The following is a 13,470-nucleotide window of genomic DNA, read 5'->3' as shown; positions in this document are numbered from 1 at the left end:
ATTTTGCCATAAAAAATCAAAATCTATACCTATCTATAAAGAGGGAAAATTTCATTCCGTCCAAAAGTTTTCTGCCCACCATATCCGAATCCTGTACCTTGTGGAGTAGAAAAAAGAAGAATAGAAGTTTTTCTAGGGTTCCCAATGTAAAATCATTTATATATATTAGAGCATATTAAGAATAAAGAAAGTACAAGGTTCTAAGTGCAAATCTGGCCGTCAATCGGCTGCATCCGCATTCCGCAATCGGCCTGTAGCTTGTAGGTAGCCTGCTGAAAGAGAAAAAAAAATAAAAGTTTTCTAAGGTTCCTAATGTAAAATCTCCTATAAAATTAATAAATTTATAGTAATTCATAAATAAATCTAAAAATTACAAAACAAATTTTATTCAGCTCCACATATTTAGATCCATGTCGTAAACAAAAAATATCATAATTTTTAGTATATTTGTTTTTGTCGGAGATGCTTGCCTATATTTTTTAGTGTAAAATTAAAATTGTAATTATCTTACTCCAATTATTATGAAAATTTTATGATAGCCTATTTAATGTGATGCTTGATTAAAAAGAAAAATTTCAGCCTGTCTTTTTTTTGTCCGCCACAATCCTGTCCGCCAGTATCCGATCACATCGTCATCTTTTCCATTTCGTAGCGTGTCTCTCTGGCCAACAACAAGTCTCTCCTTGACACGTCCCTTCCAACCTAACTAAAGATGGCAACGGGTATAAACCCGCTGGGTTTTGCTATCCCAAACTCATGCCCATTAACATAATGTGCCCACTAAAAAACCCATGACCCGTCACGTCACGGGTATTTAACGGGTTGCCCGTGCCCGTCACAGCATGTCACAAGATGGTCATCCAGTCAAGTGAGCAAGTCTACTTTATAGCGCACCAAAATACTTAAAGTTGAATCAATTGGCAAGGTGAGAATCATGTTGTGTGTTATTGCACCTCCTCACTAGACATTTGCGAGTTGAGACAGAAACACTCACCTCTAGCATGCATTGGGCCATGACCTGCTAATGCTTAGTGTCAACATCTGTCATATCTTTGAGTCCAGATAAACTAAGTGCATGCACTAAGACGCACTAGCTACCTGTAGTTTTTACATAAGGAGCTTCTACTAAAAAAGTATCGAGCATGCATGTTCTCTATTTTGTTTATTTTTTCTTGCATTTTGTTCTTTATGTACTAATTATATTGTGTGATGATATGGTGAACCGGGTTTAAAAACCCCATGGGTTTGCGGGAGTAGTCCGGGACGAGATAGATAAAAAATAATAGAAAAAAGGTAAACCAATAAAATAGAAAATTTTATATCTTTTTTTATTTGGATTACTTAAAGATGAGTAATCTATTTGTATAGGATTAGGATTAGGATTCCTAGCTATCAATATTACCCTATATAGTATCAATATAAATCTGGAATCAAACTCTTGAATTAGAATTCTTATTTAGCTTACTCAAAAGATTAAAGTAATCTATTTATATTAAGATTAGGACTTTTTCTAGCTATCAAGGTTACCGTATATATGACCTATATAAAACTAGAATAGAACTCCATATCATATTAGACAAGAGTTATTTTAACTCGTATAAGCACGAGTTATATATAATTTCGGACGAAAGAAACTCTGCATTGTCCGGTAGTTAGAGGGAGATGAACAAAAAATAGATGGACAAAAAATAGGCTAAAATTTTGCCTCTTTGTTATTATATATAATTATATAATAGAAATATAGATATAGATTTGATAACTTTTTTTCTCCCATTGCAACGCACGGGTAGTTTTGCTAGTAACCTATAATTTGTAGAATAACATACAGGCCTTGTTTACTTGCAAAAAAACTTGCAAAATGTGAACAATAACACATTTGTTTGTATTTAACAAATATTGTTCAATCATAGATTAACTAGGCTCAAAAGATTCGTCTCGTAAATTACATACAAACTGTATAATTAGTTATATTTTTATCTATATTTAATACTTTATACATATGCCGTAAGATTTGATGTGACGAAAAATCTGAAACATTTTGTAAAATATTGAGGAAGTAAACAAGGCCCAAGATGAAGTACGTTGACTCGAGCCAAACATATCCGAACCTCCGAGAATCGACAGCCGATTCCATGTGCCGCCGCTGCGCCTACTCTGGTTCCGGAGGGCGTCGGCCTCAGCCAAAAAAAAAAAAAAAAAAAAACCGAAAACGAGGCCAGCAGTAGCCCAAAACCACGAACATCCCAAGTCCCCAAACAAGAAACCAGAGAGAGAGAGAGAGAGAGGAGGCAGCTGGAGCCGGCCGCTCCAGCCTCCAGCTGAGAGCCTCGAGAGGGAGGGAGATCTTCGGATGGCGATGGGTGACGCGAAGCCGTCGGTGCTAATCCCGATGCCCAGCCGCGACCGCGACCGCGACCGGGACCGGGACCGGGACCTGCTCGTGCCGACCGCCGCCGTCGCCACCCATGCGTCCCCGTCCGCCCGCGCCGTCGCCGACTCCGACGACGACGAGAGCAAGCCCTCCTCTGCCTCCGCCGCCGCCGCCGCCGCGCAGACCGGCCGCGAGGTCGCCGCCCTTCCCTCTTCCCCTCCTCCTACTTCCCCCTCGCCTCGCATGGCGGTGGCTTCTCGAGTCAGATTTGGTCTGCCCGAGAAATGTCAATGCGCGAATTGTTGTGGGATATGAAATGTAGCTGATTTTTTTTGTGCTTTTTGTTTTAGGCGTTCCATAAGGTTGTGCATAGCTGGGCGTCCAAGAAGTTCATGACCGGATGGTATGTATGCTCCTTGGATTCTGAATCTCTAATCCGGACTGGTAGTATCGTTATGGGACTCGCATTTTGTAGGGATTTTATTTGTGCGACGTTGAATCCAATGGATCTTTTGCTGCTGTAGCTGTATACTGTGAAAAGATGGGATTTTTAAGCTTTGGTATTTCGTTTGTAGGGCTAAAACCATTGAAACATGAAAAATGCAGCAGGTTTTGTGGTTCTACTGTTGGGTTTATATCCTAAGATTGAACATGGATGCATGCTGAAGCTGTTTGTTCTGTACATTGTATAATGTCAATGCGGTTTTGTACTGTCAGTTAATTGCGATTGAAAATCATGTGGACTATAAACTGAGTATAGACTACATGTCTGCACCTGAGATTGCAATGCAATTGGTCATTTTGCTAAGCTATAAGCTTTTGCACCAAAATACCAAAGCTCAAAATTCCCATCTTTTACTTTGTCAACTTTAAGCAAAAGCTTACAGTCTAGTAAAACTTTTATTGGTCCTGCCATGGGTTTCACAATTGTTTTATATGTGGACACTGGTTTAAAGTAATTTTTTGATTTCTATATATGCCACCACAGTGGCGAAGCTAGAGCGCAATAAAGGGGGGTGCGACTATAAAGAAGTAATGAAAAAAAACAACAATGTAAGTACTAGTCGCATATGGTCAAAACTATTAAGATAGACAAAATATATTATCATGAAACTATTACCTTTAATTGTCATCAAATCTGCGTTCCTGCATTTTCATGAAGCGACGAATCACGGACTCATTCGTGATTTTCATCATTCTTCTTTCTCCACATGGCAAATAAGACAATCGCTCATAAATTGATCACCAATGCGATTGCGTAAATTTGTTTTCACAATCTTCATGTGAGAGAAAATCCTCTCAACTGTAGCAGTAGCAACTGGCGGTACTAGTACAAGCTTCAAAAGTCGATAAACCAGTGGGTAACGTTCATGTTTTCTAGTCTCCACCATTTTCTGAGAAAGCTCGGCAATAGTTTGTATGCTGGAGAACCTGTCATCATCTCTCACATCAAATATGTAGAGGCCAAGTTCATTGCTAAGGTCCCTCAGATTTCCGGAATCAAAATCATGTGGATAAAGCTTCGCTAGGGTCAACAACTTGTCCACATTAAAATCACAAAATGAGTCTCTTGGGCTAAAAGAGGCCGAGCATACAAGCAATTGAGAGCTTGTCTCATTGAAGCGGCTGTCAAGCTCTTGAAGTAGCCAATCAATAATATCATTGAAACAATCTACTTGATAGTAATGCTGGTTTGTAATTCCAGATTTTTGCCTCCTCTTCTTTGGATCAATATATTCATCTTCCATTTTCAATATGGAAATATCATTCCTCTCACAAAATTCATACACGTCATCCAAAAGTTTTCCCCACTTTTCTCTTCTAAGCTCATCCAATTGGCATCTAGTGGCTCTCACACAATTAATAGCATTCACTATGTCCTGATCCTTGCGCTGCAGTGCTAAGGACAAGGTATTTGTGATTCCTAATATAGTCAACATGAGATGCAAATAGAAGATAGAGTCAAAAGACTGGAAATACTCTAGAAGATTTGATGCTTGATCTCTAATTTTCTAGTCCTTTTTATCATTTTCCACAATTTCTAGCACCTTGACTATTGTAGAAAACATGTCAACTATACTCTTGAGAGATTTATAATGAGAACTCCAACGAGTATCTCCAGGTCTTTGAATACTTTGCTCTTGATTTAACCCTGTCCCAGTTTGAAGTTGCCCACACCCAAGTGCCTTACTCATTTCTGTAAGGTTAATATCTCTAATCATTTCCCTTCTCTTAGATGATCCACCAACAACATTTAGTAACATGGAAACCTTGGTAAAAAAATCACTAACCCCTCTATGCTTTCTCACAATAGCCACAAGGACTAATTGGAGTTGGTGAGCAAAACAATGAACATAATAAGCTGAACTATTTTCTCTCATGATCAATGATTGCAAGCCATTGAACTCACCTCTCATATTGCTAGCACCATCATATCCTTGGCCTCTAACTTGCTTTAAACTTAAGTTAAGTTCAGCAAATAGTGCATCAATAGAAGACTTGAGATGGGCTGAAGTTGTTTCACTCACATGAACAAGTCCAACAAATCTCTCTTTCACAATTCCATATTTATCTACATATCTCAAGACCACAGCCATTTGTTCTTTCCAAGAAACATCTCTTGACTCATCAACTAGCAAGCAAAAAACATCATTCCCAATTTCTTCTAGAATAGCCTGTAGCACCTCCTTTGCAAAACAATGCACAATGTCCCTTTGTATTTCAAGGGAAACCAAAAGACTATTTTCTGATTTTCCTTTACTTGTTGCCTTTCTTAAGATTGGATTTTGCTCCGCTGCAAAATCACGAAATTCCCTGAAATTTCCTCTATTTAAAGAATCCTTCGACTCATCGTGGCCTCGAAAAGGCAAGCCTTGCTTTGCTAACATTCTAGCAACATCAATAGACCCATTCAATCGAGTAATATAGTCCCTCTTAGCACTTTCATTCACACCACGGAAAGCCACATTAATGTGTTGTCTTGTTTGCAGCAAATCATCACACTTCTTCATTGCTAGATAGTGTGAGCCACCGACATCACCCACATGATCTTTGAGCCTTTGTTTTCTATGAAAACCATTCCAACCATTTTTCACAAAAGCTTCACAAGCCAACTTCCAAACTCATCGAACCATTCTGGAATAAACCTTCTTGGCCCTCCTCCAATATTTGTCACTGGAAAACTAAATGTGCGAGGCTGACAAGGCCCTTTTTCCAAGTACTTCCTTCTCACCATTTCTCTTTGATTAGGATGGTAGTCATCAATTTGTTTCCGCAACCCAGGATCATATTTAATCTCCTCTTCCCAGTTGATATCATCCAAACACAAATTGCGAGCATTGTTGGCACTATCTGGTTCTGGCGCTTTTCTTTTGAAAAATCTTTCCATTGATTAATCTGTCATCAGTACACCGTCCAGTAAATAACTTGAGAAAGAAATAGAGGCAAATATGAAATATCTACATGAGTACAAGACTACAGCTACAGACCTAAAATACTACTTCGTACCTTGAAAGATTGAATCCTTGATGCCTGGACACTGAGACTGTATACCGGCCAGACAGGAGACAACAACTTTGAGCTTTGTGAACTTCAGTAGGCAGAAACGTTGCAAAATGCAAACTAAGGCTCACCACTCAGAACTGGCAAGACGGAACTGTCGACAGCCGGCGGATGCCTGGATTGCAGAGCAGGGGCGCATAGACATAGACAGCAGGCATGCTCCAAAGCTTAGGCTCAGGCTCAGCGACGGCCAATGGCCATGGAGACACACGGAGGGGGAGAAAGAACGTCGCGACGGATGCGAGCCTCGAGGGAAAGCAGCGGAGTCGACGCACTCCGGCGCTGCGCGTTTCATCTTCCAGCGATGGGCTCAAGTTAACTGGACTGGCTGCTCTGAGCTGGGCTAGGGGGGGGGGGGGGGGGGTGCAGCATATTGGCCCAAGGGGGGTGCATACAGGGCCGAAATCTGATAGTAATAACTAGTTTCTGATTTTTGGGGGGTGCATCCGCATCCACGGGCCACTACTGGGCTTCGCCCCTGTGCCACCAGACATGAAAACATTATCAGTAGTTGTTTACCTTCGCTGTTGCCCTCATATTATGTGTACTGTCCTAGCAGAACTTTTAGCTATGTTTTCTGATAATTTTGCTGAATAATATTGTCAGTTATCCTTCTTCTGGGTACAAATGGAGCAACGTGAATATGCCACGGTCTTTCTTGGTGGTGGCCGGTTAGGGGCGGCTAGGGCAGGGAGAGAGGCGGCATGGCTGATCAGTGGCGGTGTGAGGCCGTGCCAGCTGCTGCTGGTGCCGTTGGTGGTGGCGGCGGCTAGGGCAGAGGGAGGGGGCGGCAGCGGCTTGAGAGCTAGAGAGAGAGAGGGAGAGATTTGTTTAAAGAGCAATGCTTATTCCTTTGCTTGATTGAAATATTTACAATGCCCCTATAAGTACGGCTTATAAGACAAGCGAACGGAGCCCTGAAAAAGTACGGCAGAAAAAGTATGGCTTATTGGACTTGCACACCAAGGAAATTATGAAGGAGTCCTTATAGATTTGAGCTCTTTTTTCCTAAAGCAAATCTCTGTTCTTTCCTAAGTAATCTCAATTCTTTTTCCTAAACAAATCTCTACCTATCATTCCTATTTCCCCCTTAAATCTCCTTATTTTCCTAATTCTTCTAAAATCCGGGATAACACAGTGGCAGTGGTGGACGGACCCCCCTTGCCGTGTCCCCTTCTGGTGTGCGTGGGGTGCCCCCAGCGTCGGCAGCTGCTGGGTCTTGGCCCCCTGCCGGCCTGCTAGGCCCGCTATGGGGAACTCCATTTGGGAGGGTGACAGAATATTATATTATCCTTGAGTGCTTTCGAAGTGTTTGATGTTGGAAAATGGTAGAAATGAGAGTTAGTACCACTAGAGGGGTTCTTAGTACCAGTATGTTGATGCTGGCCATAAATGACATGCATAAATTGAATAAGATGCAGAGTGTAGCACCAGAAGATATTAGTGAAACACGGAATGAACTATAATTTTGTGCATTTAGATCTAGAAAGTTATGGATAAGTTTCTTGAAAAGATGAATTTAGAATTGTCTCACTGTATCTTCTTTTCTTCTCTATATCTCTCACAATAACGTTTCAATTCCACTTTCTACTTTTCTTTTTCGGTTTCATCATTATCTATCTTGTTATTAATGATGTCATAGCATAAACTTAACATGAATGCATTTCATCATAAGTTGGCTATGCAAATGAATATTTAGGAAAGAAGCATTTTTTTGAGTTTTCTGTCTACTTTATTTGTTTTGGCCTGACATATGCTTTGTCAACATGATTTAAGCAAAATATGTACTATTTGTAATGTTAAAAAGTGGTACTATAAAATTGATTTAGCATTAAACCCATGGGCTAGAATAGTACACTATACTGAGTTTTTTTTTTTGGTTTGTTTGGGCAAGGCTTCTGTTTATCTAGATCGGGTCAGCCATGTTTGCATGATTTCTCTATTTGTGTCAGGGAAGGATCAGCATACAATGAAATTTGAGATGGACCAATGTTCTGATCATATTATCTTCACTATAGTTTGGCATATTCACAAGCTATTGTACTGTTGTGTGCTTAAGTAGAGATTAGTGCAAGGTACATTCTTTTCAGGTTATTTCTTGATCACTCAACTGATGTGGTTTCCCTAATTCTCTTGCAGTGTCATCCTCTTCCCAATTGCAGTTACATTCTATGTGACATGGTGGTTCTTTCGTTTTGTGGATGGCTTTTTCTCCCCAATATATGCTCACTTGGGAATCAAAATATTTGGTATGTATGAGATGCAGAGTGATTGTTGCTGCAATTTACTTTCTAGAATACTTACCAGAACTCTGACTTGTACATATGGTGAGATGCAATTTTTATTGAAAACTAATAATGTTTATTTATGTAGCTCACTATTAGCAAAGTATTGCTTCAGTCTAGATTACTATTACCTTTGTCTATTTTATAATGGTCATGAGACTTGCTGCAGAATCTTAATTCATAGTGTAAGAGTGATGTGTGCACCTATTGGGGTGTTTGATTGCCAGGCGAGCTTTGCCTTGCCAAGATAGGAGAGCAGAATTGGCTCCCTCACAGCAGCAAGCTTGCCTCTGCAGCCTACAAGGTGTGCTTGCCAGCAGTCCAAACACATATCTAGCTGCAAATCCTCGCTGGGCAAGACGAGGCAAGCTTTACCAGAGGATCCAAACTGCTGCATTATCATTGACATGTTGGGCAACCTTGAGACCTAGCCATCTAAGTGCATTTCCATGTATCTGTAAAATGCAATAACAAATAGACTTTGGAAACACCGCATGGTCTATTTAGCTGTTTGTTTTGCTATGTCAGTTCATGAAATCGTTAATGCTTATATCTCTCAATGACCATGAGCCTACCTTGTCCTGCTGCCCATAGTTTTCTGCACTGTGCAAGTGCATGCGAGACATTGGAATGACTGTTTTTAATCTAGTGATGGGTTCAAGCTTTTCCTTCAACTTGGTTCCTAAACTCCATCCTCTTGGTTTACTATCAGTGCCCTGTTTTCCCAAATTCAAAGCCCAGTTCCATTGTATACTAAGCAAACTAACTCTCTTTTAGCATGTTCATGGAATCCTCTCTTCTTTGATGTTCTTTCTACGTTGAGTAGCTTTATATGGAAATCTTTAGAATCATCTTTGTTTTTTCACTAAATTTTTAAATTTAATGCCTTTTTTTTTACCTTCTTGCAGGGCTTGGTTTTGTAACATCGATATCTTTCATTTTCGTGGTTGGTGTATTCATGTCATCTTGGCTGGGGGCATCTATCCTTGGTCTCGGAGAGTGGTTCATAAAACGAATGCCATTTGTTCGCCATATTTATGATGCATCTAAGCAAATCAGTGCTGCCATTTCACCTGGTTAGATACATTGCCATTTTATGATTCTAAAAATCATAATTCAAATGTTTCTAAGCAAATCACAGTTTCATGCAGATCAAAACAAGCATGCATTCAAGGAAGTGGTCATCATTAGGCACCCAAGAATTGGCGAATATGCATTTGGATTTATCACTTCGGAAGTTCTACTTCAGGTTTGTATGCTTTTACTATTTGATCTGGTCAATTAACCATTATCATAATATCATGATTATTTTCATACATATAGAAGTTCCTGCTCCCTGCAGGTTTTTTCCCCCACATTTTAGGTTATGCCTGTTAAACAAGTTAAGCAATTTATGAATCTGCTGAACCAGTCACTATTATAATTAACAAAGACTGAGAAAGTCAGAAATTAATATTTGTTTGGGAACTTTGGGTGTTGGTGTGAGCTATTGGATACAGGCTATCTGAAAATTCATCTTGATTTGTTAATTGTACTTAATGTGTTGTCCAAATGTGGAACAACAGATTTTTCCTAGGAACATATCTAGAGATAACAGGAGTTTGTGCTATTGTCATATGCTTTGTAAGTTGAAAACATTCAGTGTCCTAAGTAAAAAGAATCTCTGAGCCAAACATGTAGATTCAATTCATGCGTTTGGTTCCTGAAACTGTGTTACCTAGTTTAATGTGGATGTAATATTGTATATGGATATTCCCTTTTTTATGCACAGCTGAGATAAAAGTTTGCATAATTAACTGCATTCATCTGGACTGTAAGTTCGTGTAAAAACTATTGCTGATGTATTACACTTTTTGAACTCAGGGTTATTCTAGTGAAGAAAAGATGTACTGTGTTTATGTTCCAACCAACCATCTCTATATTGGGGACATATTTCTGGTCAGCTCAAGTGACGTGATTAGGCCGAACATGTCTGTTCGCGAAGGCATTGGTATGCACATTACAGTTCTTTTCCTTTTTTTTCCGTCTTATTTATATATTCAGATAAGTATGCTTTGAATTGCTTTGATATTAAACATCATCCTATTGCAGAAATTGTTGTCTCTGTGGGCACGACGATGCCTCAAGTATTATCGATTCTGGAAACTGAGCCAAACCAGTTGAACAGGATCAGATCCACTCGAAGCTGAGATGACTTTACATTTTGTAATTTCGTGTTCCAGAGTCCTTGTTTGTGTAAGTACAGGAGTAGGTTCTGACAGATTGTACAGTTCTCCTGGGTGGAAAGCAAAATCTGTTTGTGGACACATGTCACCTGAACGCGATTGCTTGTATGGCAGTCTCAGCTTCTTCAGAAATGTAACTTAGCAGTTGAAGTGGAGTTGACCTATGTCAAGAATTGTCAAGTTTTGCCGTGGAAGAATTTTTTAACCCATTGGTTCATGCGTGTCCCAAGAGTCTTGTGAGGCCAGTTTGAGTGGGAGCGATCCTCTCTCTTTTTTTTTTGCCTTTTTTTTTTGCCTCCTTTTGCAGTCTGGTTCAAACTTGATCTGAATCCCAAAAAGGTTGTACTAGTACGTGATGGTCTAAAAGGCCTCCAGCAGTTTCCATTCCTTCAATTTTACTACAACTTATAATGGTACAAACGGAGTCAGTTGCATGCAGCAGGACTGTTCAGAAGTGGCCGGGTGAACATCAATTGTTTGGTATCTGTGATTTGCATGAAATTTGTGGCAGCAATTGTTTGATATTGGCTATCTGTTAGAACTCAGAAAATATAGGACCTAATAATAAATTGAGCATTTAACATCGATATCTCATGCATTGACAGCTTTATGTGACCGTTTAAGGTGTAATTTAATGTCACTACAGTCTACGGCGACCTTCAATTGTTCTTGTTCGTAACATGATCCATTATCCCTTAGCATAATTTTTTAGAATGCCGTATGCAGGATCCCTTGAGGCTTACATAAACAGTTATTCCTCCATCCCAAATTGTAAGACTCTCCAAGAATCTTGGAGAGTCAAAGTATTTCAAGTTTGACCAAATTTATATGGTAGAATAATAATATTTATGATATCAACTAAGTATTATTAGGTTCTTCATTAATTATATTTTCATAGTATATCTATTTGATGTCACAAAACTTTGTAAATTTTTCTATAATTTTGGTCAAACTTAAGATGCTTTGACTCTCCAATATTTTTGGAATGACTTATAATTAGGAATGGAGGGAGTAGTTGCTTATATAAGGGCGTGTTTGCCACCATGGCGGCGTGTTTGCCACCGTGGCGGGGAGGCCGTGCAATGCAGCATCAGTACCTCCTGCACGCGGCATGGGAAACGCGAGTCCTTAGTTCATTTTTGATGTGGATGTGTCTCGTGCGGTGAAAACTGGGATTATAATTAAGATGAAACAAACATGCCCCAAGTATATGCCAACAAAATCCCGTCATTGCAGCAGACTTGTTGAAGATATAAAATTAAGAACATATTTATATACACCATATAAATTGAATTTAGACATGACTATTATTATTACAATATAAATAAAAAGAGTGAGAGGTACAAGTCATATATAGCCGTCGCTCTGATGAATAGGCGGTATATACAAGTCATGCACATATATAGCGTACAGCTAGCACAAGCAACTCCATTATTCATGCATTTTGACCAGCAACTTTTTTGAATCATACTCCTGTGACTAGTGACGAGTCACCGGAAATAATCCTGGATGATGGAGCTCTCATCGTCACTTGAACTGCAACTTGGATGCAAATGTTTGGCCAAACTTCCATCCCTGTGGCACCACGTTTGTGAATTCAATAGTTTGTCCATCCGTGTCGGTGACTCTGAACGAGAGCAGTTGCCCTGTGAGATAGGCCAGAGAGTGCCAGTTTGCGCCCCAGTTTCGTGCCATTGGGGTCCATTCGGTCGAATTCGAGCTCTTGACATCCATGGACTTGATGGAGCCGGCAGCCGCAACATTGGTCACAAGCACAAGATTGAAGTAGTCATGCCCATTGATTGTGAACCTGACTCCACCTCGCTTCACGCAAGGAACTCTACAAGCAAGAAAGTCATCGTAAGATATTGCATCCCAATTTGTTTGTCTTTTTTTTTATGATGATAGGTCGAGGCGGACTAGGAACATGTTGGAAATTAAATTAAAGAGACCTCTTGTACATGACGGGGATGATGCCGCCGCTGTAGACGCCGATTTTCTCAAACGCCGGCTGCGCCATGTCAAAGTGCGGGCGCTGCTGATTGCACCAGCCGCCCTCAGGCAGCGCCATGTTAGGCGGGCAGAAGTTGGTGGCCGTGATGGTCACCGTGACACCAGGTTTACAGAACATGGGGTCGGCTCTCTTGCGGTCACACGCGATCTTGTAGCACTGCCCGCATGAGGCGCCGTCGTTGAAGAGCACCGTGCTCAGCGCCGCCGTCCGCGTGCCGTAGCCCTGTGAGAAGAGGTTGCCGTACCCGCACGCGCCGCCTGCCACCATGCATACACACACATATATATTCTTAGAACAGATTAGACGACGACATATGTGTGATATCGGTCGGCACAGTGCGTGCATCATTTTCGTGGCATAGGAAAGCTATACAATGCAGGTTCTTGAGCGGCTAGCTAGCTTACCCATGGTGTCGGAGGCATCAGCGCCTCCGTAGAAGGTGGCATGTGCCTTCAGCCACCCGGTTGGTGCCGGAGCATTAGCTGCCATGGCCGACACCCAACCGGCAGCTGCGAGCACCAAGAGCGTGAAGACTCGAGCTTGAGCCATAATAGATACCACCTCTATGAACCGTACGATCGAGAAGAATCTGGAGTACTACTGTATATATGTAGCTCAGAAAGTGGAGATCGTGTTGCCTGAATAAATTGTTGGTGTGTGTGTGTATATATATGTAAGTATGGGTATGGATGGATTTTGTTGTGATGAATCGATGATTGGTCGTGTATATATACACACACAACAGCCACCACTAGCCTTCGTAATGACGGTTGAGGCCTTCGTGATTACGGTTGATTGCAAGGCGGCGCGAGGTCAGCTTGGGAATTGGTAAGTGCGTCGAACGAAGCAAGCCTGGTAATCCACTAGTTAGCGTGCACATATCTATGGCTATGTGCAGCCCCAGCATATGCATGGCTTAAGGTGCAATCCACAAGAGAGACGCAAGTACGCCGCTGCCACAGATGGGCGTTATATATGATCATATATGTATATAATACTTGCTAGTATAATCAA

The 13,470-nt window shown here is 40.8% G+C and overlaps 2 protein-coding genes across 2 annotated transcripts; one reads left to right on the top strand and one right to left on the bottom strand.

Moving 5' to 3' along the window:
* LOC8080385 (protein LIKE COV 1) lies at positions 2,206-10,883 on the top strand. Its single transcript, XM_002453625.2, has 7 exons — positions 2,206-2,566; positions 2,722-2,774; positions 8,072-8,181; positions 9,126-9,293; positions 9,369-9,466; positions 10,081-10,207; positions 10,309-10,883. The coding sequence occupies exons 1-7, from the start codon at positions 2,351-2,353 to the stop codon at positions 10,404-10,406; spliced, it is 870 nt and encodes a 289-aa protein (XP_002453670.1). The 5' UTR covers positions 2,206-2,350; the 3' UTR covers positions 10,407-10,883.
* LOC8080384 (expansin-A23) lies at positions 11,703-13,159 on the bottom strand. The gene is made up of 3 exons (XM_002451888.2): positions 12,861-13,159; positions 12,395-12,713; positions 11,703-12,282 (listed from the first exon to the last, which is right to left on the bottom strand). The coding sequence occupies exons 1-3, from the start codon at positions 13,003-13,005 to the stop codon at positions 11,970-11,972; spliced, it is 777 nt and encodes a 258-aa protein (XP_002451933.1). The 5' UTR covers positions 13,006-13,159; the 3' UTR covers positions 11,703-11,969.

The sequence above is a fragment of the Sorghum bicolor genome, chromosome 4 (genome assembly GCF_000003195.3).
Source record: "Sorghum bicolor cultivar BTx623 chromosome 4, Sorghum_bicolor_NCBIv3, whole genome shotgun sequence".
Classification (NCBI taxonomy): Eukaryota; Viridiplantae; Streptophyta; class Magnoliopsida; order Poales; family Poaceae; genus Sorghum; species Sorghum bicolor.
This window is presented reverse-complemented; position numbering and strand designations above follow the sequence as displayed.

Coding starts and splice junctions, on each gene's coding strand:
- LOC8080385 (XM_002453625.2), top strand. CDS start 2,351: ATGGCGATGGGTGACGCGAAGCCGTCGGTGCTAATCCCGATGCCCAGC. Junction 8,182..9,125: donor CTTGGGAATCAAAATATTTG/GTATGTATGAGA, acceptor ACCTTCTTGCAG/GGCTTGGTTTTGTAACATCG. Junction 9,467..10,080: donor CTTCGGAAGTTCTACTTCAG/GTTTGTATGCTT, acceptor TTTTGAACTCAG/GGTTATTCTAGTGAAGAAAA.
- LOC8080384 (XM_002451888.2), bottom strand. CDS start 13,005: ATGGCTCAAGCTCGAGTCTTCACGCTCTTGGTGCTCGCAGCTGCCGGT. Junction 12,714..12,860: donor TGATGCCTCCGACACCATGG/GTAAGCTAGCTA, acceptor GCATGGTGGCAG/GCGGCGCGTGCGGGTACGGC. Junction 12,283..12,394: donor ATCCCCGTCATGTACAAGAG/GTCTCTTTAATT, acceptor TCTTGCTTGTAG/AGTTCCTTGCGTGAAGCGAG.